General features: G+C 44.4%; 1 protein-coding gene across 3 annotated transcripts in view; it reads left to right on the top strand.

The window, feature by feature from the left end:
• The window catches only part of kif26ab (kinesin family member 26Ab), a 68175-nt gene that overhangs the window by 27620 nt on the left and 16052 nt on the right, over positions 1-24503 (top strand). For 2 of the 3 annotated variants that reach the window (XM_085143411.1, XM_085143412.1), the window contains exons 4-5: positions 5967-6166; positions 23539-23722. In XM_085143411.1, the coding sequence (XP_084999537.1) occupies positions 5967-6166; positions 23539-23722 (384 nt within the window). The other variant, XM_085143413.1, reaches the window with a different exon arrangement.

Below are 24503 nucleotides of genomic sequence, written 5' to 3'. Positions count from 1 at the left end.
CGTTGCCAGGTATTTTGTGGTAAGCGATACGAGGGCATCTTCCTGTGATGACAACCTAAGTGACAAACCTCTGTGACATTCTACACCAGGCGGGTTCAGTGTACAAAGCAAACAGCATGTGCTAACATCATCTAGTCCAGGGGTAGGCAACCTTTTTGATGACGAGTGCCATCTAAAACTTCCTCAGAAGTCAATGTGCCATATAATTGCATTAGCAATCAATTTAATAACGCTCTATATTAACAGTTACTGCGCTGTGGAAATTTCAACATCGCTTGAAAAAACTGAGAGCTAGCAACGTCCCTCTCACCAGTAGGCTAAGTGATTTTTAGCCAATTACAATTTGAATCTGGTAGTTGGGGTTGTTAGCTAAGATACTGTCATTAAGAACCGGTACAACTAATGTGTCTATGCAAGCTAATTTGCGATGTGCACCGCTGGCCCGGCCATTTATTTTTTAATGCACCTTCTCAGATTAATTCACTGCGTGTTGTGCCCAGAGCTGGACTGGGACAAAAAATTGGCCCGGGCATTTTGACTAAAGACTGGCCCACCAGGTATTACAGGAAAATCCATAAAGCCTTTGAATGAAAACAAACGCTGTTGTGACAGTGATGTACACTGTCTTGTTGGTATATGTATGATTTCTATACGTTGTACATCAGATAGAAACTTTGGTTGTAATATTCAGATAATTATTTAATAAAAGCGAGACATTTTAAATGAGAATAAGAAAGAAAAGTATTTCTTTGTGCCCCCCTCTCCCTGTTAATGCCCTACACGCCCCCTGGCAAAACTTTGCTAGACCCGGCCCTGCACAGTTACCAGCTGTCAGCTACTTAGAAAAGGATCCTGGTGTTATTTGTCTCTCAGAAACAGTTCATAACTTCCCTTCAACTCATTCATGTCACCTAAAAGTTAAACCTGTTCCTCCATCACCTGTTCAGCTCTGATGATTCAGTAAGAACATCTCCTGGTTTCATCTTCATGTTTCCCTCTCACCAGATATACAAACCGATATCATGACCAGCAAGTTTTACAGCTGTAGCTCCAGCAAACATCAGCTGATACTAGAAATTAATATTAAATAAATTCTAATTATCAAGCTTAAACGCACTGCTGTTGTTTAGCGCGACATCCGCTGGTTTCCTCTTTCTGGCGCAAAGTGGGCGATAAACAAAGGAGAGACGGGACTTGCGTCAGAAATACCGATTAGCTGATTATTGATCAGTTTCATGATTGAATGAGAGAAGAAGAGGCAGCTGACTCCAGCTTTGTGTCTTTTTCATTGTAGCTAAAGTCCGGGACAAACTGTGTTCCTTTTCACCTCAATACCAAACGCGTGATATTTTCTCTGAATGCGGGACGATTCTGTTTTTTACGGCACGGTTGGCAACTCTACTAACTAACTTTATGAATAAAATAAAGTTCACTATCAGTAACATCAAAGCACCCACCCAGCTGTATAGAAACTCCGTCATGCTAGCTAGTACACAGAGTTATTGTAACTGACTGTAAAAAGTTAGCACAACGAAAATAAACTACACCTAAACTTGGTTTATATCTGACCCAGATAGACTGCAGGTCATAACTTCTTACCTGAAGTTCAGTTCACCTGACACTCGGACCGGCGGCCGCCTCGGGTCTCTGCTCCTCCTGCCTCACCTTTCCCTCATCCACCTGGCCTCTTGTGGCAGCCACCACCAAACAGTTATTTTTACACATCTGCCAGCATCTGGCCAATCCACCAACTTTCATTGTTTATACCATTACTAAAAAAAAAATCAAAAAAAAAAAATCATTCAGCTATGGTCATGCCATTAGTTAACCCTTCGTGCCAACTGTGGCATGCGTGCCCAGGGTTGATCTCATCCTTGTACTTTAATATTTTCCATCTGCTTCATAAGCTGTAAATCGTGCCATTTCTGTTTTAGCTGCGCTGATAACTGCAGTCTATTGCAGGTCTTGGCAGTGTTATTCCTTCTTCCTGCTTGAAAAATTAAAGACAGATTTTCACCCCTCCCCTTAATGTCAACAAGTGCCTGTAGAGATGGTTTATGGGAGGCCATCAAAAGCTTTTAACTGCATGTACGCAATCTAGGGCAAATCAAACAGCCTGGCACTGAAGGGAGAGGCAGGCTTGTGTTCTCCATCTATGTGTCTAAAAGCAATTAGCGGCCCTTGGAGCCAGGATGAGTTGCTGAAGCCTTCCCTGGACAGAGAGAAATGTCCCTTCAGGACATTAAGTTACAAACACAGAAGAAATGGTGTTATTTTCTCAAGCTGGGTTCTTTCATTAAAACCAGATCCTTTAGAATGACAAAAACCCACACACACTCTCGAGGATTGGAGGTTACACAGTGCCGAAAGGCACAAGCTTTAATTCATGATTTCTTCTTGGTTTCTTTGTGAGGAAAGCGTGCAAGAAGCAGAGATGGACTGTGTGTGTTAGACAAAAATTCTTCAGAAAGTGTCAAGCCTGAGGCACTCCCACACACAGACCATTATAGAGCACCTTGACATTCCCATTTGGGAAAAGGCTCTGGTTAACATCTGAAGCTATGTTTGTGGTTGTCTATTGAATTGAAAACTATGTGGCTCCATCTTTATAATTGGCTGGCAGTGGTTCCTGTGAATGTAGCTGCCTTGAATTGGGCAAATGAGAAACATGTGCATTTTCTGAAACAGTCTATTGCAAGTCTAAGAGTCGGATGCAAAAACTAAAGTTGACATGCTCCAGCTTCACAGTTGCTCATGTAATCCCTGCTGTTATTGGCAGTTTGAATAAAGATCTTTAAGTAGTTAAGGTAATCCGTGAAATCACATTACTAGGAGTGTGATGCTGCTTCTGCTAACAGCAAAAATTGATTGATCCAAATCTGCATTTCTTCCCTTTGCTCAATTAAATCCACAACCACATGTGCACTAATCTGCAAAAACCAAGTGTTCTTGACTCATGAGGGTTTCCGTTGTTGGCCCGGTGGTTGCCTGCTGCCATGGTGTGCTCCATTGCCACCAATTTGAAGCCCAGCAGATGATCTTGGCTTCGGTTGCTTCGGTGCAGCTGGGCTCTGATGGCAATGCGCCACAGAATGAGAGAATGACAAGAGAAGAAAATGATACAGAAATGAAGGGGAAGGAAATCCCCACTCTTCACAGATTAGGAAAGAATTTGAATGCTGTGCTGTTACACTATATTTTCTGAAAGACACTAGAGAACTTTTAATTATACCGGCACTAAATGAGAAGGTGTGGTATGTTAGTCCTACATGGTAGGAATTCAGCTTTCACTTCAGTTGGTTTCTGGTGGTTACAGAAGCCAGCCAGGCACGAAAGCCAGATTAACGCAAGGCCTATTTCGCCTCAGCAGTAATCGTCTGTTGACTCCTGGGATCAAAGGTCACAGAGGAGTCCTAGTAGTCGAGGGTAGAAAAGAGCTGTCCTACTCTGCTCACTTCACATTTCATAGGAAGCATTCTCCCAAACCCTTTTCACTCATGTGATTCACTTTTTTCCATTATGGTTACTTGCTTTGTCTCGTTTCCCCCCCTCCTTTTTCTTCCTTTTCTTTCCAAGGCAAAAGGATCAGGGAGGGCTAGGGGTTAAAGGGTGTAAGGCCAGCTCATTACTGACTTTGGGTGCAAACGGCTGAACACACATGGCTTCAGTGACACAGCCTAATTACTTGACCAGGGGATAGATTGTACTTTTCAGCCAGAATCAGGGAAAGTGCAGGTCCAAGGCTACAGAGAGCAGCTTGGCTGTGGAGCTTAAGTCCTCAGTTTTAATACTGAGGGGAATACTATTTGAAAGGCACTGTGCTAAGCTTGAGTGTGTGTGTATGAATGTACATGTCCATTTCAAGGACACGCTGAAACCCCACCTGTGACCAGCTGTCTTGTGTGCTCCTGAAACTGTCTGCTACTTGATTTTTAAACCGGCACTGCACCTACTCAGTCAGTGACAGATTTGATAGGCTGTACACATCTGCTTCCTGTATGGCTGTGCGTGAAGTGCTCTAGTCATACATGACAAAGTGCAGCAGGTCTGCTTCGCTGGTATGCACCAAGCTAACACCAGCATAGTGCGCGGCCTACTGCTGTGGTTCGCTTTCAGTGTGCTGCCTGGTTTTTCATGCTTTTAAAGTCAAAACTTTTGAACGCGCAGCTTGATATCTGACTTAGCCTCTATGATGAAGCCCCAAGAGAGCAAAAGTAGACCTTTAAAGCAAGGCTATGGCCCTAAAATCTGATAACAAGCTCAAAAGGAAGAAAAGGGAAAGTGGGACCAAACACCACAAGGCTACTGTTTGACAAATGGTCAGTGGAGCGTTTCCAGGAAAAGATAGCCCTGCTTTAATATAGCAGCACATTGTACTGCGTGTAAAGCTAACAGTAGCAGGAGTCCAAGCAAGAACCAAGCCTGTCATATATGAATGTAACTATGTCCTCACATCCTGATGTATGGCATTCTCATGTCAGGCTTGGCATATAAATAGTGCAGCTGTCAGTGTGTGTAGACAAATGGCAAATGGTGGAAGGCCACACACTTTATAAAAAAGATTGTAAGGGGTGTTATTTTTGTTGCCAAACATGAGTCTAGGGCAAACCCCAATGTGGTAAATATGCAAAGGGCCTGAACTGTGTTTATAATACACTTCCTGTCAAATGGCACTGAGGCTGCTGCCCTGTGTTGGGCTGAATTCAAGGTCAGTGCTGATTACAAAGTGCCGTGTGTCAGTTTTATAAATGTTTTTTTGAATAGCTTCAGCCTTTCTTTAATTTCTGATGCTAAAACCTCACAGAATGGGTTCTCGTCAGCTAGGATAAACGCGAGGCTTCAGTGGGGATTAACCTTTTGTCTGCATGGTGACTCCAGCTCCAGTTTCGTCTCAGAGTCAGCTTTTGACTTGCATAATTAGCTCTGTGCACGCCATGGCTTGGTGTAACCAAAATAAGTGGATCACTGAAGGCTCCGGAGCTCTTGCTCACCCTTTCTGTGCTCCAGCTTTCCCAAAAATCCTGCAGTATTCCCCTCAACTTTAAAAATGAACTTAAAACCTGAGTTCTGAGAGCTAAAAGGTAATACTGCATGTATTTAATTTTTGTTACATGATGCATCTCAAACTCTGTGTGAAACCTTTTTCATACACAATAAACCAATGCCAGTGCCATTAGATATAGTTAATGCTATTTTTCACAGCTTTATGTTGCAACAGTTTTCACAAAAATCTCGTCAAAACGTCTTCAATCTATTGTTAATTTATTACGCTGTAGACACAACTTAAACTTGTGGAACTGGTTCTAATGCAGAATGTCTTGCTGCAGAAAATAATAAAAAAAATATGAAGACACACAGGTCTATCCTTAAAGGAGTTTATTCATAGATTTGGCATGAGTTGTCAAAGCCGAAGGGTTGAAAGAGATGTGGCTTGTCTCAGTTTTGTCCTTTTCGTTTCCAGGGTAAGGTGTGTCATTTAAGCACAGCTCACATGCCTCATAAACATTTAAGCTATGAAACAAATGCCACCTGTACACCACCTGTTGTTACTCCCTGTGAAACTCTCTGAGATAGCTTTACTGAGTCTGCAGGATGAAACGTTCCTCATTCCTGAGGAGTAAAGTGCTAAACTTGCAGGTATAGATATAATCAGGAGCAAAGTGAGGTAAATCGCTAGTGATTTAATTACTAATTAAATGTGGGTTACCACTTAATTACAGTAGGCTGCAGCCAGAGGAACCTTGTAAGTGTTGCCAGAATCAATGAATGGTCCCGCATCCTTGCTGTTCTGTGGGGAGCTATCTTTGGATATTGCTGACTCCCACCCACTAACTGGTACTGGCTGCAGCAGCTGCCCATCCATCTGTGGCAGAGGGGGAGTAAATAAAGTGGAAGGAAGGTGAGCTGGAGTGGTAAAACCATTAAGTGGCAGTTGTGGTCTTATCTCTGTATCTGTGTGTACACAGGCCCATGGGTTGATGGGAAATGCAGACAGGGATGTCACAGCCTTGGGGGCCCCCGTCACCACCATGACCAGCACCAGCGGCAGCACCCTGACGCCCTGCAGACTGAGGAGCTCCAGTCAAGCGGGACTCCCAGCGCCCGTTACCAGTACATCAACCACCGCGTCTCCTTCCTCATCTGCAGCAGCCTCCTTCTTCATTAGGTAAGCACCTCCCCCATGCTGTCAAGTCACTGACATGACTGCAAAATGTGTTTGCATACACACCTGCATGAATTCAGTCTTCAGAGAGCTGAAGAGGAGATATGCACAGACTCGCGTGGTCTCATGGTTTTAACCTCCATGTGGGGCACTTATTCACTGGAGATGTTGTTCTTGCCATGCTTGAATTATAGCATGCCTTGGGATACACATCATGGAACTAAATGAACCTTTTAGTTGCAGACACCAGTGCCCATGAATAGAAAACAGAATTGCATAATTCGATATGAGGAAGGAGTGTCTCACGAAAGGGGTTTAGGTTAAAGCTAGCTATTGTCCTGAGGTATTTTATGGTTAGTTATTTTTTTCTTTGTTTTGCCTCGCCAATTTAAACGGATCTTGCAATTTTCCAGCCATAGACTTACTGGATGCTCCGACAGGTGTAGCGCAGGATGCATTTTTTGTAAAAGCATTTTGGTCCCTGTGTATCCAAGGCTGAAGAAGCCTGTTTTTAAAGCATTGCTTGGCTTTGGTATTGTCGTTGCCCTGGAGAAGACTTCACCCTCTCTGTGCGGGTGCATGGTTGGGGAAATATTGTCAATGACAGATTCCCTGGCAGGCCAGTGCATACATTCCCTGCCTCATCTCTCCAAAAAGTGCTGTGTTGTAATGAGCGTTTCTGAAAGGGAAGCTGGCTAAGAATGATGCATAGGACCATTGACGCTCTGCACCACAGGAGACAGAGAAAACCGGTGAAGGGGCTTGTGGAGTGTGACAGGAAGCCCATGGGGGATCAGTATGTGGCTTAGCTTTTCTTCAAGCATCCCAAATGGAGTTTGTGTTGCCAGCTTTTACAGGGTCCAAGTATATCAGTGGGACCATGAGGTCTTTCCTTTGACTAAGGGGATGTTCCAAATCCTCCACCTAATATGCAACTTCCTGTGTATCTTGCTTCCTGTCGCAGGAGCACGAGGTTTAAACAACAGTGAGACATGACCTTCTGCTAGACAGGTTAAATTCCTGACATTGATTTATTAACGCTCATGTTTTCTTTGGACTTGAGCTAAAAGAAAAAGATAAGCATAAAGAGCTGCATCAAGCCATTCAGTGTGGACAGGAAAAAAGAGGAAGGTGGACTTGTTCGTTTCCCTGCAACAGGTCCTGGTGGAGCACACGGGGTGTAGAGAGTGCGCTCCACCACCACCTTTTATTTTATCCAAAAGATAATTTGCTGCCAAGAATGTTTTGTTTGACTTGGCCCGCAGAAATACGATAATGATAGGCCAGCCTCAAACAGCATTGGGTTCTGCAGATAGAAAAAAATAGGGTGGAGGAGATCCACTGTTCTCCATTTGAAGCACACCCACTTCCTGACCTTCTGCAGCTGTTATCCCTGCAACGGGGATCATCATCAACATCATCGTGAAATCGTTGTTGCTCATTTTTAAAAACATCATTGTTGTCTGAAACGTAAAACAGTCAAAACAAATTGAGTCATTGAACAATATTTTCCATTTGCTCTGATAGTGCTGTAGCTGCAAAAAAAAAAAAGCAGATGAAATTAGCATCCCTCATGTTTTAGACATGATTGAAAACTCAGATCTGATTAGTATTCTTTTTTTGTTCTCCGTAGATACAATTAGTGAGATGCACGTGCAAATCCTTCGAGCCCAGGGTGTAAGACCAGAATAACCAAACAGCAGTTTTTTCTTACCCCAGTGGCGTGGAAACAGCTCCTTGGACACTTGTCTGACATTCACTAACACTATTCCATTCACAGATGAAATTTTAATTAGAATGCAATTAGCCGGAGTCTAGGTGTTCTCGCTAGGCTGTTGGTGAGAGGAAAAGAAAAGCGATTAACAATGTTTAATTTTGCAGTGGAAAAATAAGTCAACCATTCAACTAGTTAAAGAAGCATTTAGTTTAAATATGTCTGGTAAAAACACTGGTTTGATAACGACACAGCATTTGCATCTCCTTAGATGAATTATTTGTGCCTGTGAATTGACTAATTGTGCCTTCAATGTTTTATTATTTTAATTTATTCTAATAGTGTCAACTTTACAACAAGTAAACTCTGATATTTTTATGGTTAGATTGTTCTAAGTGCAGCTTTGCCTCAGATTTCTAGTATATTTTGGGATTTTAAATGTTAAATTCAGTCTCTTCTCGCCACATCCCTAAGACTTATTTAAGTATTTAATGTAATTTATGGACAGATCATTTATTTGATAGACCAGATGATTATGGAAAAGAAGCTACTCATTAATTTAAGAGACCAAATGACTCATTTGTTCACATGAATTTATTTGATTAACAGCATTACAGAGATGCCTTCCAGGCTATGTAGACAAATGCAAGTAAAAAAAAAAAAAATCCAAGTGTAGCTTCTATTCTCTGAATCTTCCCATTCCAAGTCCATCAGCCATTTATATTATCTTGATGCTTCTTTTTCTTCCACTTGCGGAAAATAGAAAAAGTCTTTGATCATCTAATGAATGCTTCTTTCAGGCTTATGTGAAATTCCAGCTCAAAAACAGTTCTTTTGTCCCACTTCCTGTTTCTCGTAATCTTAGGAAATAGCTTGAAACCAAAAGATGACCCCAGGGCCAGTAACGACCAGTTTGCAATTAGACTGACTTTACAGTTGCAGAGAGACAGGAAGAGTCAGGGGTCAAACTCTGACTGGATGGTGTGTGTGTGTGTGTGTGTGTGTGCATATCATTATGTGTGTTTGGCTACGTCAGTGTGTTAGTTGGGGTAATGAATTTAGAGCCATGTGTTCAGCCGACTAGCACGTTAACCACTGATTGTCTTGTGACAGAGCATATGATTAGTGTATTGACACACCGCTGTGTAATGAAACCAGGCAACGCTCACAGCAGGGGCTAGACGGTGCGGCTAACTGCTGCCTCGCACAACCTCCTCATCTTTCTCTTCCATTAACACCTGCTGATTGTGGCAGTGTGTTTATTACACACCAGGCCCATGAGATGAGAGGAGTTGGCTGCTCAGTTTGCAGCCAACTTTGATCAGCTGGCAAACTTTGTGTATAGCAGTATGAGATAGTGTTATCTTACGTTGTTGGGCCCCTGTTTAAGTTTGTCCATCTACCGTCTCTTATCATACCCCAGAGATGGACAATGAAGTCACTCTTAAGATGCAAGGAGATAATGAATAGAGCAGTATAGGACCTCAGAGACACAACAGTCGGTGGATGGAGACTTTAGAAGTGGCACGCAGGCTGAAAGGTTGGGATTTGCAGGGGCTGGGCGGACAGCTGTTTGCTGGAATGCGAAGGAGGAAGTGGTTTCATGGTCATCCACCGGTGCCTATAGCTGCTGCCCAGGTGAGTGTTTGTGCACTAATGACTGTGATTGTGCAGAAGGGATCCTCCTGTAATTGTGGCAGCAGGGCCATTTAGCCTCGGCTCTCCTGCACACACACACAAGACCGTGCCTTTGTGTCAGGAACGCTCACTCTGCCCTTCATCCCCCTGGCTGCTCTGAGTAACCATAGAAACAAGTCATTAGCTTGTGGGAATAAAATGTAACTGATTTTTCTTTCAAAAGTGAAGATTGGAAATCAGGAAGTTGAAACAGCCCTCTCTACTCCACTGGACTATAATTTAGTCAGATGGAGGGAAGAGCATCTCTTCAGTAATGAGTCCTACATGCTGCACAGTGGAAGCGCAGCAGGATGACAAGTAGCTGTTCTTGCTCTGAATAACAGATGACTTGCTGAAGGCCAGTGTCCAGTTATGTTTATTCTGGAGTTTGTGCGAGCCGCCCTATTCGTTTTGCTTGTAAAGGAGACGGTGATGCAGTTGTATGGCGTCCATAGAGAGGCTCAGAGCAGACAAAGCAGCTCACTGCTGGCTTTGGTTGGCTGTGCTGTGATCGACAGCGGGGATCTCAGTGAATGACAAATAGGCAGGATAGATTATGTGAACCAGAGGGGTGCACCGAGCACAGCTGATCTGGCCCACATGGCAGGGAGGATAAAGAGTGGGGCAGTAGCAGCTCAGGTCCTTATAAGTGTTGTCATTCAGACGGTGTGCTCGGGCTGATGCTCCTTTCTGACAGCACTAAGAGCAGGAGACCTGTACCTGTGGAGAAGAATATTGGATTCACTACCATGAGAGTGAAGTAAGCTATTTTGTGCACAGACATCATTGAGCGCACTTGGATATTTGATATTCGTGTGTGTTTGTGTGCGAGAGGTGCCCTGTTTTCTTTCTCTCTTCCCCTCCCCTCTCACCCCTTTCTCTCTCTTTCTCTTTCTCCTGCTCTCCCTCTCAATTTATCTTTCTTTGTGTGGCACACGCTCTTTTCCGCTCTGTGGAATGTGCAGTTTTGTGCAGTTGGAGTTGGACTGTCTGATCCCTGGAGGTGAGAGGCTAATGGTTTTGTTGTCAAGCCAGAGCGAGATGGATTCCACCACGAGAGCAAGAGTGTGAGTGGAATGTATAGCATGTGTAACATACTGTAGAAACCTTGGCTCCATTTTGAGAAAGTAGCCACAGTGGAGCTGAAATGTTAATACTACCTCTGTCTCCGGAGTCTGACAAATGAGAATTGATTCATATCAATCTGTTGAATCTGAGCAACACATGCCCAGGGCAGCGAATGGCTCATCAGAAGTATTGAGTGGGTGGTAGCTGGGATGGTTGAGCTGCTCTCTGGTATTTGTCTTTGTTTACTGTTGGATAAAACACCAGCTGGTATTTTCCTGCCATAATCTGGCTGATGGGACTAATGGCTGCCTCTGTGCAGCGGCGGACCCAGTGGCAGCTGAGGCCACAAAAGGGCTGGGGCTCAGTAGATAAACCCAGGTGTGAACCTGTGAACCAAGGCCTGTCGGGCACCGTCAAGGCTGAGGTGTTGATGGAGATCCTGCCTGGCCTCGGCGCCTCGGGCATCTGAGTCGAGTAGATACATCCCACTACCCACATCCACCTTCTCATCCACCCGCAAAAAGCAAAATGCCGCTCCACTCTGACTCATAATCCTCCATCGTTCTCAGGTAACAGAAAATTTGTCTTTTGATATAAAGACTGACATAGAGAAAACCGTGTTCAGCCTCGGTGGATATTAGAAATAAATAGAAGTACTGATTTGCATTTGCAGAACTGCTCTTGCATTTGCAGATTCCCTCTCACTCTCTGGGCATCTGTGTCTTCCCTGGGATATGATAACATGGTGTGATAGTGCTGTGCCCCCTGCAGCAGCAGACTGATGTGCTGTGGTGTGATGGGCAACACAGAGTCACTTGTGCCTGTCATTATAAATGGCAAACAGCTCCACTGAAAGAAAAGCAAAGGGTTTGTCCCAGCCTTCCTGATAGCCTGATGCCTTTTCCCTCCCCGATACGCCAAATAAATCCCTGAGTCAGGAAGTCTGTCTGGCCCACTCACATAGCCTGCAGGGGGGCAGTTAAAGTGGGAGGGGGGGTGACAAACAAAGAGCTGAAGTGCTGACTCAAGTCTGTGTGCTCACCCTGGGTCCACGTGTCCTAAGCCCTGGGGGAGAGGGGAAAGCGCTGCCATCCTCGCCTGACAGATTGATAACATACATGAATAAATGTGGAGCATAGACCTCTGTCCTGCAGGCTTCTCACTTAACACAGGGCTGCTTTTGTCACTCAGGATGGTGACAGAGACAATAAATAAGGTTTAATTGTGTGCGATTGCTTCACGTGGGCAGGGTGAGGTCACGCTCCCAGCATCAATCCATTTCCGTCTCTGTTTGCCTGCCCACGTCCAGCATTCCCCATTTAACGGCATGTTTCTGATAACTACCCACTGGGCTCCGTGACCAGCGCATTAGCGTTTAGTTATCGCGTTAGACTAAATTCTCTCACTCTCAGCCTGTTGAATGGATATTATGCATCGTGCCTGTAGGGGCTGAGGGATGCCATCTAAACCTCTTTAGTGCACCTCAGTGAAAAGTGTCATGCAAATGGAGTCTATTATCTCTGTCATTACAACCACTTTCTCTTTAACATTGTGGGTGTGAGACACTGTGTGAGAGTATGGAGGAATAAGAAAGAGTAAAGTGCAATAGCTGGTGGCAGGGAATATATGTTGAGGAATTTTATGACCTATTGTGTGCAGTTGTAGGGTGACGCCCGTGGCCTCATGAGCTCCCACGAGTGCCTTTTTTGCCTCAGAATCCAAGGAAACAAGGAAGGCTCCTAGTGGGGTTTCTCAGGCATCACAATGCTCAGCCACGCCACAGACTTCTATTCAACATGAATAACTAATATCTGCCTAAACACTGGTTGTAGGTTGATTTCCCCATGTGCTAGAGCTTTATTTTGTTGTGAAACACATAAAGATTATATGCACAGCACCACCTTGCACCCGCCGTCCTTCGATAAGTCAATTGTGAGGCGCTAGCTTTCCCGGGATGTAGCTCGGATTACCACTGAGGATAAGGGCATTGTCAGGACAGGTTTCCCTCATTACCCACAGCCCTAGTAGCTGAATCATTTCATTCAGATAACACTGTCTTTTTTATTTTAATCTCCATCTATATGTAGCTTGGCTCCAGGAGGTTGAAAGGGTTCACGTGGGTTGATGATAGCTGTGGGGAATTTAAAACAAGTAACAATGGGGCTTGTAAGAAAAATTAAACATAAAAAATATTGCTGACAGTTTATTATCAGAACATTTTCAGTATTAACTTCTGGCTTCACTGTCGTCTGCAGCAGTTAATGCAAAATAAGCTACATTAAAACAGGATGGATGCCTAATGGTCCTTCTAGTACATCGCCCATGTTTTATTTGCTCCATAGTCGACTTCTTAGTGGAGAATTATGAAGATTAAGAGTAATTGTAAAGGATATTGTGCCCCACCTTTTCATGTCCACTTATGTATGAGACAAGCGAGCGGCTTGGACGTGCAAAACCACCGTATCAAATTAAAAGCTGCGAGGACGGTTGATCTCCCCTGTGTTTCTGTCACTGTTTTCTACATGCACGTCGTCTTGAATGGAGAGGATTATAGCCTATAATCGGTTCACGACCCAGCGCATGAGAGCCAGCTGTGGTGTGCTAAAATCCCCTTTTCCCCATACGCTCTATGAGAACCAGCAAGTGTAGCTGTGTGTGTTTCGGTGACTCAGTTTATCAGTATGTGATACAGGATAAACTGCTTAATTTGAATAATGTGGCTACAGTCGCTGGCATTTTGGTGGCTTTTCTCAGCCACGCGGTTTCTTTGCTTTCCCTGCTTTTATTTTCAGATTGGTCTCCACTTTTCATTTGATTTACGTGGTCTTTCATGACAGTACAGCCCATTTCCCCTGATTTGGACCTTTTCTGGTTTTAGTTGAGTTACCAGTTGACCAGAATATAGATGAAAGATTAGGAAACACATGTAAGACCTCCCCTCCCCCTGCTTTCTGTCTCACCAGGCCGCCCACTGATTAATCACTCCCAAATGTTCTCATCAGCCTGTGGGCCTGTTTGTTGTGATAGCCTCTGTGTGGGAAAGTGCAAATAAATAATAGCTTGGTGTCTTACTCTGGCAGCAAATGATTAATGAAGTGGAGAAGTGATCCAGAAGTATTCTGACTTTTTCCCCCGTTGCCCGTCTCTCCCAAAGTTATCACGCTCTCACGTTAGTTTCCCCTCTGACAGCGTTACGCTACAGGGGCATAATATTTGATTGAGGAATTGTCTCATAATTGTCTGATAACAGGCCTCATTTGTTGCTTGTCTCTCAAATATCCTGCTTCTAAAAAGCACCGAAGCGATTTCCGAGACAGGAAACGTCACTCAGTCAGTGATAACTTCATGTGTGTTCCAAAAGTTGTGTTTGTGTGCCCTGAGTGCAACAGCCTACCTGATGTTTTGAAGGCAAGACGTGGGTGGGATGACGGGTGAATCGCAGTTCAACATGTGAAAATGTGGAGTTATTCCAGATTCTCTGCAGCCTGGGAGAGGAGCATAGCAAAATACCTCGAGCGGTGTCTGAGGAGCAGAGAGAAAATGCTCTGGAAGAGATGAAAGCAGCTGTTAATCTTTGTCAGCAGTGCCAGAGGTGGGGAGACTGCAGTCGGCGGAGCAGGGATGAACATGTCTTCATTATCATCTGTCACCCATCAGCTGAAAAGTGAATGTTCTTCCAAAGACTTTTACTTTTGCTGCATGAACCAGTTTTGACACATTAGCGGAGCATTTTACTGACGCTGCATTTTTGGAAACCTCTTGTAAACAATTTAGAGTCAATTGTTAGAGATTTTTGTTGGACGACCTTTGAATTTCAATGCAGTTATTTCCAGTTATTTCCACAAAGGAGTTTAATTGGCCCATTTATCTAAATGACTAACAAACATGTCCTGCAGAGCTAAAGCCCCGTGCTTTCTTCACCTCGTCATGGCCCAGTGTTCAAGCTAGTTAAGGCCATATTTGCAAGACTTGATCCTCAATGTTACAAGGAACAATAAAGTGAAAGTAAATGCAACAATACCCTACCATTTTCCTTCCTTTGCTCATCTTAAGCCTTCCTTAAGACCCTAGCTTGGCAACAGAGTTTTGCGGCCTTTCACTCCGGGGTTGAGGTGAATTAGTGGGTGTGTGACTGTGCAGGGTGTCTGGAGACACAATACTTAATATTCAGCGTGTTAAACACAAAAACCCTGTGTGTTTGTCTGCCAAAAATATTCCCACCTCTCTTTAACCTTATTGGCAATGGCACAGAGCGCCTTCTCTGTACCGCAGTGGGATAGTGAGGGTCTACTGGCATGAGCCAGTTCTTCTTGATCTGACATCCAAAAGCACAGGAGACAAATCAGCCTTACATCGTTTCTTTGATTTTTCTCAACAAAATCAGAGTAAAAAGAAGTTCTTTTGACGTCTGCGCTGATACAAGCCACTTCTTAAATTTGTGTTGTTTACCCTCGTGTACTGATTCACCAAACCAGGTTTTCTTGAATATTGATGAGTTTTTTCACTTTCTGGGCCAACTGTTCCATTTATTTTTGGCCGACTGGGAATTCCCATCTTTGGGAATAAAGTAATTCCAAGATGGCTGTGGCATACCCCCGCCAATCATTTTTTTTCCCTGTTTCTTTCTCAGGCAGAAAATGATTTACCTCCTCATGGACAGCGCTTCACTGGCACAGAGCCAGGCCCACTGATCGAAGAGAGGACTTGGCTCTACAGCCTGCTGCTCCCTCCCTCGCTCTCCGTCTTTCTTTCTTCCTTCCTTACGCTTCCTCTGCAGCTTTCTCTTACTTACTATCCCCCCAATTCATTTTTTAACGCCTTCCTCACCTCTACAGTGCTTTTCCCTCCATTTACCACTCAGAATCCCTTTCTTCCCCCGTGTTCCAAATGATCCCCTGTTATTCAAGCAATTCTCCAGAGGATACCCTAATCCCTTGTTTTCCAGCTCAGTCCACAGACCGGTTGAAAAGAGTTCTAAGGAGATTGCAACAAAACAGGTTTACAACCTCCGGGAAGAATTTGGGATTTTATTTACGGAAAGCTGCACTTCTTTTTCTTCTTCTGACAGGAAACCTCCCTGAATCCACATTATGATACAAATGCGACAAGTCAATTGCAAAAAGGCGACATCAGGTTTTGTGCGAAATCCTTTCTTTTCTGTGATGACGCATTGTATCCACAGATGTTACATGAATGCATTTGGCCTTACTTAATTGGCTGCGGATTGGTGCTGTGAAGATGCTCAGCCTTGGGCCGTCAGCAGTCAGCGCACAAATAATGATCCATTTGATATTCTGTGTCCAAGGCCAGATGCTAAGCAGGAACAAAAGGCTTGTTGAACACCTTGTTGGAACAAAGAGCTTTCCTGAAAAGCGTCGGTCCGATGCGTTTGGAGCGTGCCGCGCAGGGTATCGCTCAGCTAACTGGACATTGCATTCATTGCTGTCTGGTTTTGCTGGGATTCGTTTATCTATTTCTGAGGATTTATAGAAAGTCTATAAATCTTAGCCTGGAGGTGTTTGGCCACTTCCAGCAAACTGCTGCTGTGTAAGCCAATACAGCACAGAGGAGCTCTACCTTCAGTATACTATTAAAACAGCCAAGCAGGAAAAAGCAGCCTCGTAGTCAGTTGAAAGCTTCAGAGCTTTGGATTGATAAGATTTAACTGACAGCCCGATAAGCCTGATAGTTCTCTCTTCCATTTTAATGTATCTGGGGCTGCCAAAGGAGTGAGGAAACACATTTTTCAAAACTACTGGAAAGATCTTGGTTTGGAAAGATGCTCATCTGAATCTGAATCTGAACGATAAGATAACCATGCTGAACAGAGGAGAATGTCTGTTCCCGTAGCTCCAGGTGGGAGCTTTTTTTCTTTCTTTTTTTAGCAGCATCTGTAAAATAAAATTGCATATTTTTGTGCTACAGTTACATTTTTTAAAAACCATATTCGGAATTAATTTCAGTGTCCATGCTGCTGTAGCCTCAGGCAGTTGTTTTGAGTGATTTAGGATAAGAGGGAGGAAGTGAGAAAAACTAAATGAATGTTTATACCAGAGGTCTTTTAATTGCAGGGAGACTTTAGAAAGAAAACGGGCTCATTATCAGACTAAACGTCTGTGCCACACAGGAGGCTCTGTCATCTATTCAACAGCCAGCTCTAAAGCGTCCTCCCCATATGTTCAGTGCTGCGTCTCAGGTAACCCAACTATGTCTCTGTGGGGCAGCTGTGACTCAGGGAGTGGAGCAGGTTATCCACTAATCAGAGGCTTGTGCTTCATTTATTGGCTTTTCCGCCTGCGTCCTTTGGTGTGTCTTTGCACAAGATACTGATTCCCCAAAATGGTCCCTTAGTTACATATTTATGTAAAGCACAAGTGCTATATGTATGAATGATGCTTGTAATGCTTTAAGTATTCAGCAAGGCTAGAGGTATATAAATAAAGTCCATTGACCATTTCTCTGGTTAGTTTAAGAACCTACCTTATGTGACCACCGGAGCTTTTAGTGTTAGGTTAATGCGTTTGTTTATACTCCACATCTGAAAGATGGTGACACTTACAGCTTCACAGGGCAGTCAAAGGGTCTTTTCTAATCCTCTGAAATACAGCTACAACGGATGAACTCTCAGGAAGCTTTTATGGCATGGAAGCATTTGTCTCATTTAATGATCGGCATCCTGACCTTGTTAGTAAATCTTGTCTGGGTGGGCATTCTCACTGCCAGCGCTGGTTGGCAGAGGATGACATCACCTCCTCTCGTCTGCACACCGTATGAATGCGTGTGTATGCATGTGTGTGTGTTCACAGGCTGATGTCATGGTCACTTAATCACTGCCAAAGTTTAACGAAGGCTGGGTCAGGCTGTGGGTGACCTGGGACCGCGACCAACGAGGCCAGTGCAGAGATGCAGATTTGCTTTAATCCTACCTAAAATTTGGCAAAGAGAAAACCACACAGCGATGTCTGCCTGCGCACCAAACTTCGGTCTGGTGCTCTTGCTTTAACAGAGCTAAGTCTGTATTTCTCCTACAGACAGTGGATTTATGTTATACCCCCACACCTTTGGGGCAGAGAGCTGTTTGATCATGTCAAGGGCAGCCCATCAATAAGACAGCCTGTACTGATTTTAGCTCTGGGGAGGTTTCCTAATGATTATCTTTTGACTCAAAAACACAGTACCTGCTCTGATATAGATCAACAGACATCCAGCGCAGTCAATCATGACCATCTGCTGATTTGGCATTTATGGTGAGGGCAAAATACTCAGTATATACAACAGCAACATGGCTATACCGGCTTCAACTAAAGAGAAAGTCTCACGAATGCCGTCACTGGTATGGGGTAAATTCTCAGTGTCTCTAGCAACCAGTGAGCGAGTGAACTCATTGTGCCGTAGTCATTATCACTGCATGGTGTTGAAGCTGGCTGTAGCCCCAGTACTCCCATCTCCCATTCGTGAAGAGCTATGCCAGCCTGCTAATCAGCAGCAGTGGGAGACTCGCTGTGGGTGGGGTGGCGCGGGTAAAGCAGTCTCATATCAGACTGAGTGATCTGATCCGCGCTTGAATGGCCAGAGCAGCCTTATCTTGTCTGCAGAGGGGGAAAAAAGGAGATTCACAGAAAGGAAGTGTCAAGGATAGTAAATGCGGCCAACATGGTAATTAACCACAGAAAAGAGGTACCTAAAGAGCTGTATAGCTGGCGTGGAGAACAGAGACAAATTTGTACAAACAAGCTAATGGGCGCACCAACTAATGTCTCTCTGGGTCAGAGGAATTTCTCTTGTTAATTTGACAAAGCAAAGAAAAAAGGCCGGGAACATTATTGACAGGCTACAGTGAAGCTTTGAATCTAGTCAGAAAATACAGCCGAACCGTTCTTTCTCTGTCGTGCCACCATTGACCACCTCCGCTCCTCCCTCGCTCTCACTCCCTCCTTAGGTAAAGGATGAAATCTACATGTCCTTTCTCGAACAAAGGCACCGGGAGACCTTTTCATTTCAAGGGTTCTTGATTTTACATCTGTCTTGCTTCAGCTCATTTATATATATTACTCTGATTATCTGTCCCTAAGGTCTGTTCATAAGAAGACAGTGATGGAGCTGAAAGACTATCAGGATAGTTCCAACTGTGGCTGTCCCCTATTTTTATGTCAGTTTGATGTATAACAGTGAAAAGCACACTGGTGGTAGCAGCAGTAGGGATGAGAATAATTACCGGTTGTACTGTCAGAGTGACCAATGCCGACATTAGTATTGTCTTTTGCTCATCATCTGTTGCCAATCATTGCTCAAAGGGATTCGATGGCGGTGAAGCGTGTAGAACTCTGTTAGGAGACAGTCCTAGCACTTTAAAATAAGCCCACCTCAGAAAAGCAAACACTGCAGAAAAGCAAAGGTAACCATGCTATGGAAGGGCAGAAAGGGAAGAAGGAAAAGGTTATGTGATATATCAAACAGCTTTATTACTGTACGAAAAATGTAGGTGGTGTTGGTTTTATTGTTTGCCTTCAAATTTAATCCAGCAGAGTTCATATAAGGGGCACTGTGTCAGAAGGAGAGGAGCCGATAGAGCTTTGTGCTGCATGTACTTTCATCTGGCAAGTCTCACACCCACTCTGTTTGCCGATATGTTGTAGTAGGCACTCTGCAGCCAAAGTAGCAGCCTTTCAAACAAGACTGGCTGGTTGGGGGGGCTGAGAGGGCTTACTGGTAAATTGGCAGCCCAGGGAATACAGGGTACTCTCACCCCAGCGCTCACCCACTCACATGCTTTCATTCCCCTTTTTACCCTTGACCATTGACTGACTGCATTCTCTCTTAGTGGCCAGCATAAATCTGCCTTTCTAAGAAGTCATTTGTTCATTGTCTGTCCTCTTTTTATGTTTTGTTTTTTTTAATCTCCCTCAGCTTTCCAGTTTAGTCAGAGCATCATTCATTGAAGAAATCCATTTTTCTCCTCTTAAGTACATCCTTCCTTATCCTGTCTCGCGCCTTATGATTAATACCGCTCTCATTCTTCCGGCTAATTACATCTGTTAGGAACGACAAAAAAATAAATAAAATAATACAAATATGTAGTGTACACATGCTACCCCAAAAACACAGGAACACACATGTACTCTCGGGCTCATGGATGCATACACTGTAGGCATACTAACCAAATCTGTTTGAAGTGTGGGACCCTAAAAGAAGAGAGGGCTCCTGCATGCATTAACTATTCATGTGACGTGTGGTGGGGTGCATGCATGTGTGTTTCTGCAGAAGGCTGAATGAGACAGTGAGTGTGTGTGTGTGTGTGTGTGTGTGTGGGGGGGGGGGGGGGGGTAGAGAAAGAGAGAGAGAGAAAGAGAGCACTCGCAAATTGCGCCGCAAGCAGCCAGCAATCGAGCGCTGACACCTCGTCTGGCAGTCGGAGGGAAAAGGGGCTGGGCTGAGGAAAGAAAGGGAGAGAGAGAGGGAGAGGTGGGAGGCAGGGAGAGAGGAGGGAGTGTGTGTGTGTGTGGATGTGTGTGTGTGAGAGAGAGAGCCAGGGAAAGAGAAATAGAGAGAGACACGGCAGGACAGCTGCCAGAATTTCTCCGATTGCAGGAGAAGGACTAAGAGGTGGAACAGGAGCAGGAATTCTTCTCATTCTCAGCTACTCAAGGAAATCTTGCAGCCCAGCCAGGAGCGCTGATTATTTTCCCTGCCTTCTGCCTGTAAGCAGTAGAGCGTCTGGGAAAGACCGAGGCATAAGGATCTGTAACCACTCACAGCAGACAAGTACGGTGGATTAACTGGATGAGGGGAAAAAAGCAGCCTATGGGATGACTGAAGAATTGGATGCGAAGAAAAAGTAAAACTGAGTCGGAGGACAAGCCAAGTTTCTGCGGTTCCTGAACTGCGTCTGAACTTTTGCAGGTGAAGGAGACACGCAAGGAGTTAGAGATGCTTTCGTAGTGCATGAACACAGGAGGTGCACATCCTCATCCTAACCTCGTCCTCACCTTCTCTTAAGAAACTCTCTGGATTACACCTTCACTGCGCACCTACTGGTTTTCCTGAAGGGCACTCATCCCGCCTGCCCACCTCCACCCAGCCCCACCTGCCGCTTGTTCCATTCAGTTACTATGACGCCCACGCCTCCCACTCGTCGCTCTCCCTCTGCCCCCCGAGCTTCTCACAAGCCTCTGTGAAATTAAGTGGAACGTTGATGATCGTAGCGAAAAGGACCTCTGTGCCTTGAGTAGCAAGCAACCCCACCTCGCTGTGTAATTGCTGAGTGTGCCGGCGTAGCAAATGTGCAAATAATGGAGAAAAGTGACAACACGGACAAGGACAGCAAAGTTGAACTCTATCAGTTGCCTGTTTTTTGACTATGAGCATAAACTAGATAATGGATTGGAAAGAGCTGTAAGTATCTCACAATGTGTGCATGTCGGGGGGTGAAGCTTTGGCTCACTTTTCTAACATTCAACAGAATTCATAAAGCATGAGTGTATGTTCAAGTGTTTTCGGGCTTCGCTTCCTCACACATATAGAGTCTCCTTTGAGCATTTTAGAGAAAGTTGTGAAGGAAAACAGCTTCATTAGCATTGAGATTGAGTGAACAGGTGGACAAGCTGTTGTGGGCAAAGAAATCTGAGCCTCTCTTCACTGCCTCTCTCTCTTTTTTCCCAATGACTGATCATATAGTTGTGTAAGGAGAGGAGAGAGAAAGAGTGTAGGAGAGAACGTGGGAGGGAGAGGTGGGGAGAGACAAGCAGTTTACCTGTGTACGTGTGACTGTGTTAAAAAAAAAACCCAAAGCCCTAGCATAATCATCCCTCACCTTCCATTCATGAACATGTGCACTGATTGTCATTGTGTTGCATGAATTAAAGCTCAAGGTTACAATCGCAGCTTTGGGCTGTGAATGCTACTCGCTGGTCAAAACAATTATAAATGAAGTGGAGTGGCTTTTTTTCTATGCTACTCTATGGGTGCTGCTTGATTTCTGTCTAAACTCAAAGAGAAGAGAGAATGAGGTGAGGGGTGAGAGAGGGAGAGAGGCAGAGAGAGACAGAGGGACAGGGTAGATTTATCTTGAATGAATGTGCTGCGGATGCCTCTCATAAATGCGCGTGCACACTCGCAGACTCACGCAGCCACGTGTACTCTGCTATAGTTTCCCCCTTTCTTTCTCTCCATCTCGCATTCATCTATTCCATCTCACTCCGTGTCACATGATCCGTCTCGCATGCTATCACACATAGGCAGCTCCCCGGGGAGCGGCTTCTCCTGTAGTCTTCTTGGATGCAATAATTATTCCATCAGCAAGCAGTGTGTTCGCTGATTGTGCTCTTGGGCTGTCACTGCAGGGGGTGTACAGTGGAGAGGGGAGGGGGTGGAGAAGAGGAAGCGGGGTGGGTTGTCACTCCAGGACACAAGAAGATAGGGATGAGAGGGGGGTTCTGTTTTTGGCAGCAGCCCACCTAGTCCTGTCCAGAGGAGCCCAGAACACAGCTAATGAGCTCAGGCTGGCCTTTTAGAAAAATGCTACTCACCAGGACATGGATCTATTCCTTTTTGTACTCCAGATTTCCTCTTTTCTCCTTTTCATGTTCTCTATGTATTCTACCTCTCCTCAAAGGCCTTGCTCTTCAAATTTTTCACATTCTATTCTCAACTTCAGGCCTTCCTTAATTCTCCGCGCCACACTTCCCTTCATGTTGACAACCGCCCCTTTGTCTTCCCCGTACTTCTCTGAAATCTGACTGCTTAAATGAAACCCATTTGAGTGCATTTGAATTACCTTTGGGTATTACTTTCCTTACTGACCTTGAATTTCTGCCTGAGGTGTGTGTTAACTGATCTAGGGCAAAGCAAAAAGGCCAGGCAGAGATATTGGTGTTGCCTATAAAGTTGAAGAAGTTTGCACAAAAAAGAATGACTCCTTCTGATTGTTCTATGGAGATCTTCTCGACTTTGAAAAGAGACCAGAATGACAGCGGAATTTAAACTGTGAAAAAGGTCAATTCACTTACAGAACTGGGTTCTGTTTGGTATCAGCAGAACTGTCATGTGACTATCTAGATATCACTAAACTAACATCTGATTATCGAGGTTGTTTACAACTTCCAAAATACATACATGTTGTAGGTTTGTCTCAAATACTAAAACAACTTTTCTAATGCTTTTCTAGCTAACAATTACACATCAGGAGAACCTCAGTGCTCAGTATCTTGCCCAAGGATACTTTGGGATACAGCCAGCGATTGAAGCATGACTTCTTATTAGTAGATCATCTGCTCTATCTTCTGAGTCACAGCCACCCAAATGATGCTGCCATCATCGCTTAGCTGCAATGATTAGCAGAGAAGGACACAAGTATGTGCTAGAGGGAAGTGTTTCAACAGTCCTCAGCTGTCACATCCATGACAGTTTTTTTTTTTTTTTTTTGCTGTGTTTGATCAAAATAAGTGCATGTATTTCCTGTGGCTTTACGGTCTGCGTCTGGTCCCTTTGAGCAGAGAACCTGGTGACCATTTATCTTAGAGAGCTGTTCTGTATAAAAACATAAAGGTGTAAGAGAATTCCACTTTTAGTTTAAGTCGAGAGCTGAAACATTATCCTTCTTGTTATGGGAGTATGAGTTGGGATTTGAGGGAAAAGCATTTTTAGAGTGGAGAAGGGTTGGGAGTGGTGGCATAGTGTAACTCACCTCCTGACTTTGTTTACTTTGGCAGACTAAGAGCAGATTGTTGACCTTTATGTTAAAGTGTTAGTGTGTGTTTTTTGTCAAGGTAGACATTTAAAATCAATAACCTCTTGGTAGGGTACCTCCTCAAGAAAACATTACCTGAGAGAGAAAGAAAAAGGATTTGCTTAACTTTACAGCTTGGTAGTTTTCTAAGTATAGCTTTACTTTCAAGGCTTTTTTTCTTCCCACCTCCAGGGCAGCTCAGAAGCTGAATCTTTCCTCCAAGCGGAAGAAAAACCTGCCTTCCCTGCTTCACCCGCAAGAACCCTCCATCTACCCGACCAACTTCAGCGGTATCCTGCAGGTCTCGCCACCCCCTGCCCCACCATGTCTGCTCCGTGCTGTTTCCAAAGTGAAGGAAAATCCAGGGATGGGAAAGGTGAGAAAAGACACACACAGAGGCACCAAAGACAGAATGCATTTAATGCACAACAGCTATACAACACGTGCTTGCCTTGCCCTGCAGAACTGCGTGCGCCAACATTTATGGATACACACAAACCCCTATTTGGAGGGTTGAATGCAGAGTGGCGACAGACTGGTCTGCAGGCAGCGTGCTGTCTGGTGCAGTCCATGCAGATGCAGCCAGATAAGCCTGCTGGAATGTCATGAATTCACTCAGTTTGTGTGACCAGCATTCCTCTCTGTGAACAAAGAAAAGACAGTAAAAACTGTAATTCACCAATCTGTGGTCACGTTAGCATCAAGACTCCTAATTCCATTTTAGGTGCAGTGTGCAGTGTTGAAAGTCAGGCTGCCAGCGATAGAGCAGTCATTAAACAAAGCTGTACAAACACATCTCTCTTCCTTTGTGGTTTATTGGGTATTGTTTGTCTGAGCTGGTGTCCTGTATTTATAAAGCAGAAGAAGTCCCCTAACAAGATTAGATCCCACCTGGACAGGAAGTGCTCGCTTCTGTTGCCAGGTATCCAGACGGTTGAAATTTTGCCACATATTGTAAATCTCCCATTGACACGCGGACTTCATAAAAAACCTGTGCTATTAACAAGCCTCCTCAAGCTCACACCTGATGTATATGATCCATCTGTGCCATTTAAGCAGCTGGTTTTCAACGGGAGATCAGGATTTATGACATTTTATGATATTGTTCCAAGTCTGCTTGCACAGATTTTCAGGTTTTCTTGTAGTAAAGTAAACAG

Source organism: Neolamprologus multifasciatus, chromosome 19 (genome assembly GCF_963576455.1).
Source record: "Neolamprologus multifasciatus chromosome 19, fNeoMul1.2, whole genome shotgun sequence".
In the NCBI taxonomy this organism is placed as follows: domain Eukaryota; kingdom Metazoa; phylum Chordata; class Actinopteri; order Cichliformes; family Cichlidae; genus Neolamprologus; species Neolamprologus multifasciatus.
Note: the sequence above shows the minus strand (reverse complement) of the source record. Positions and strands in the feature narration are given on the sequence as shown.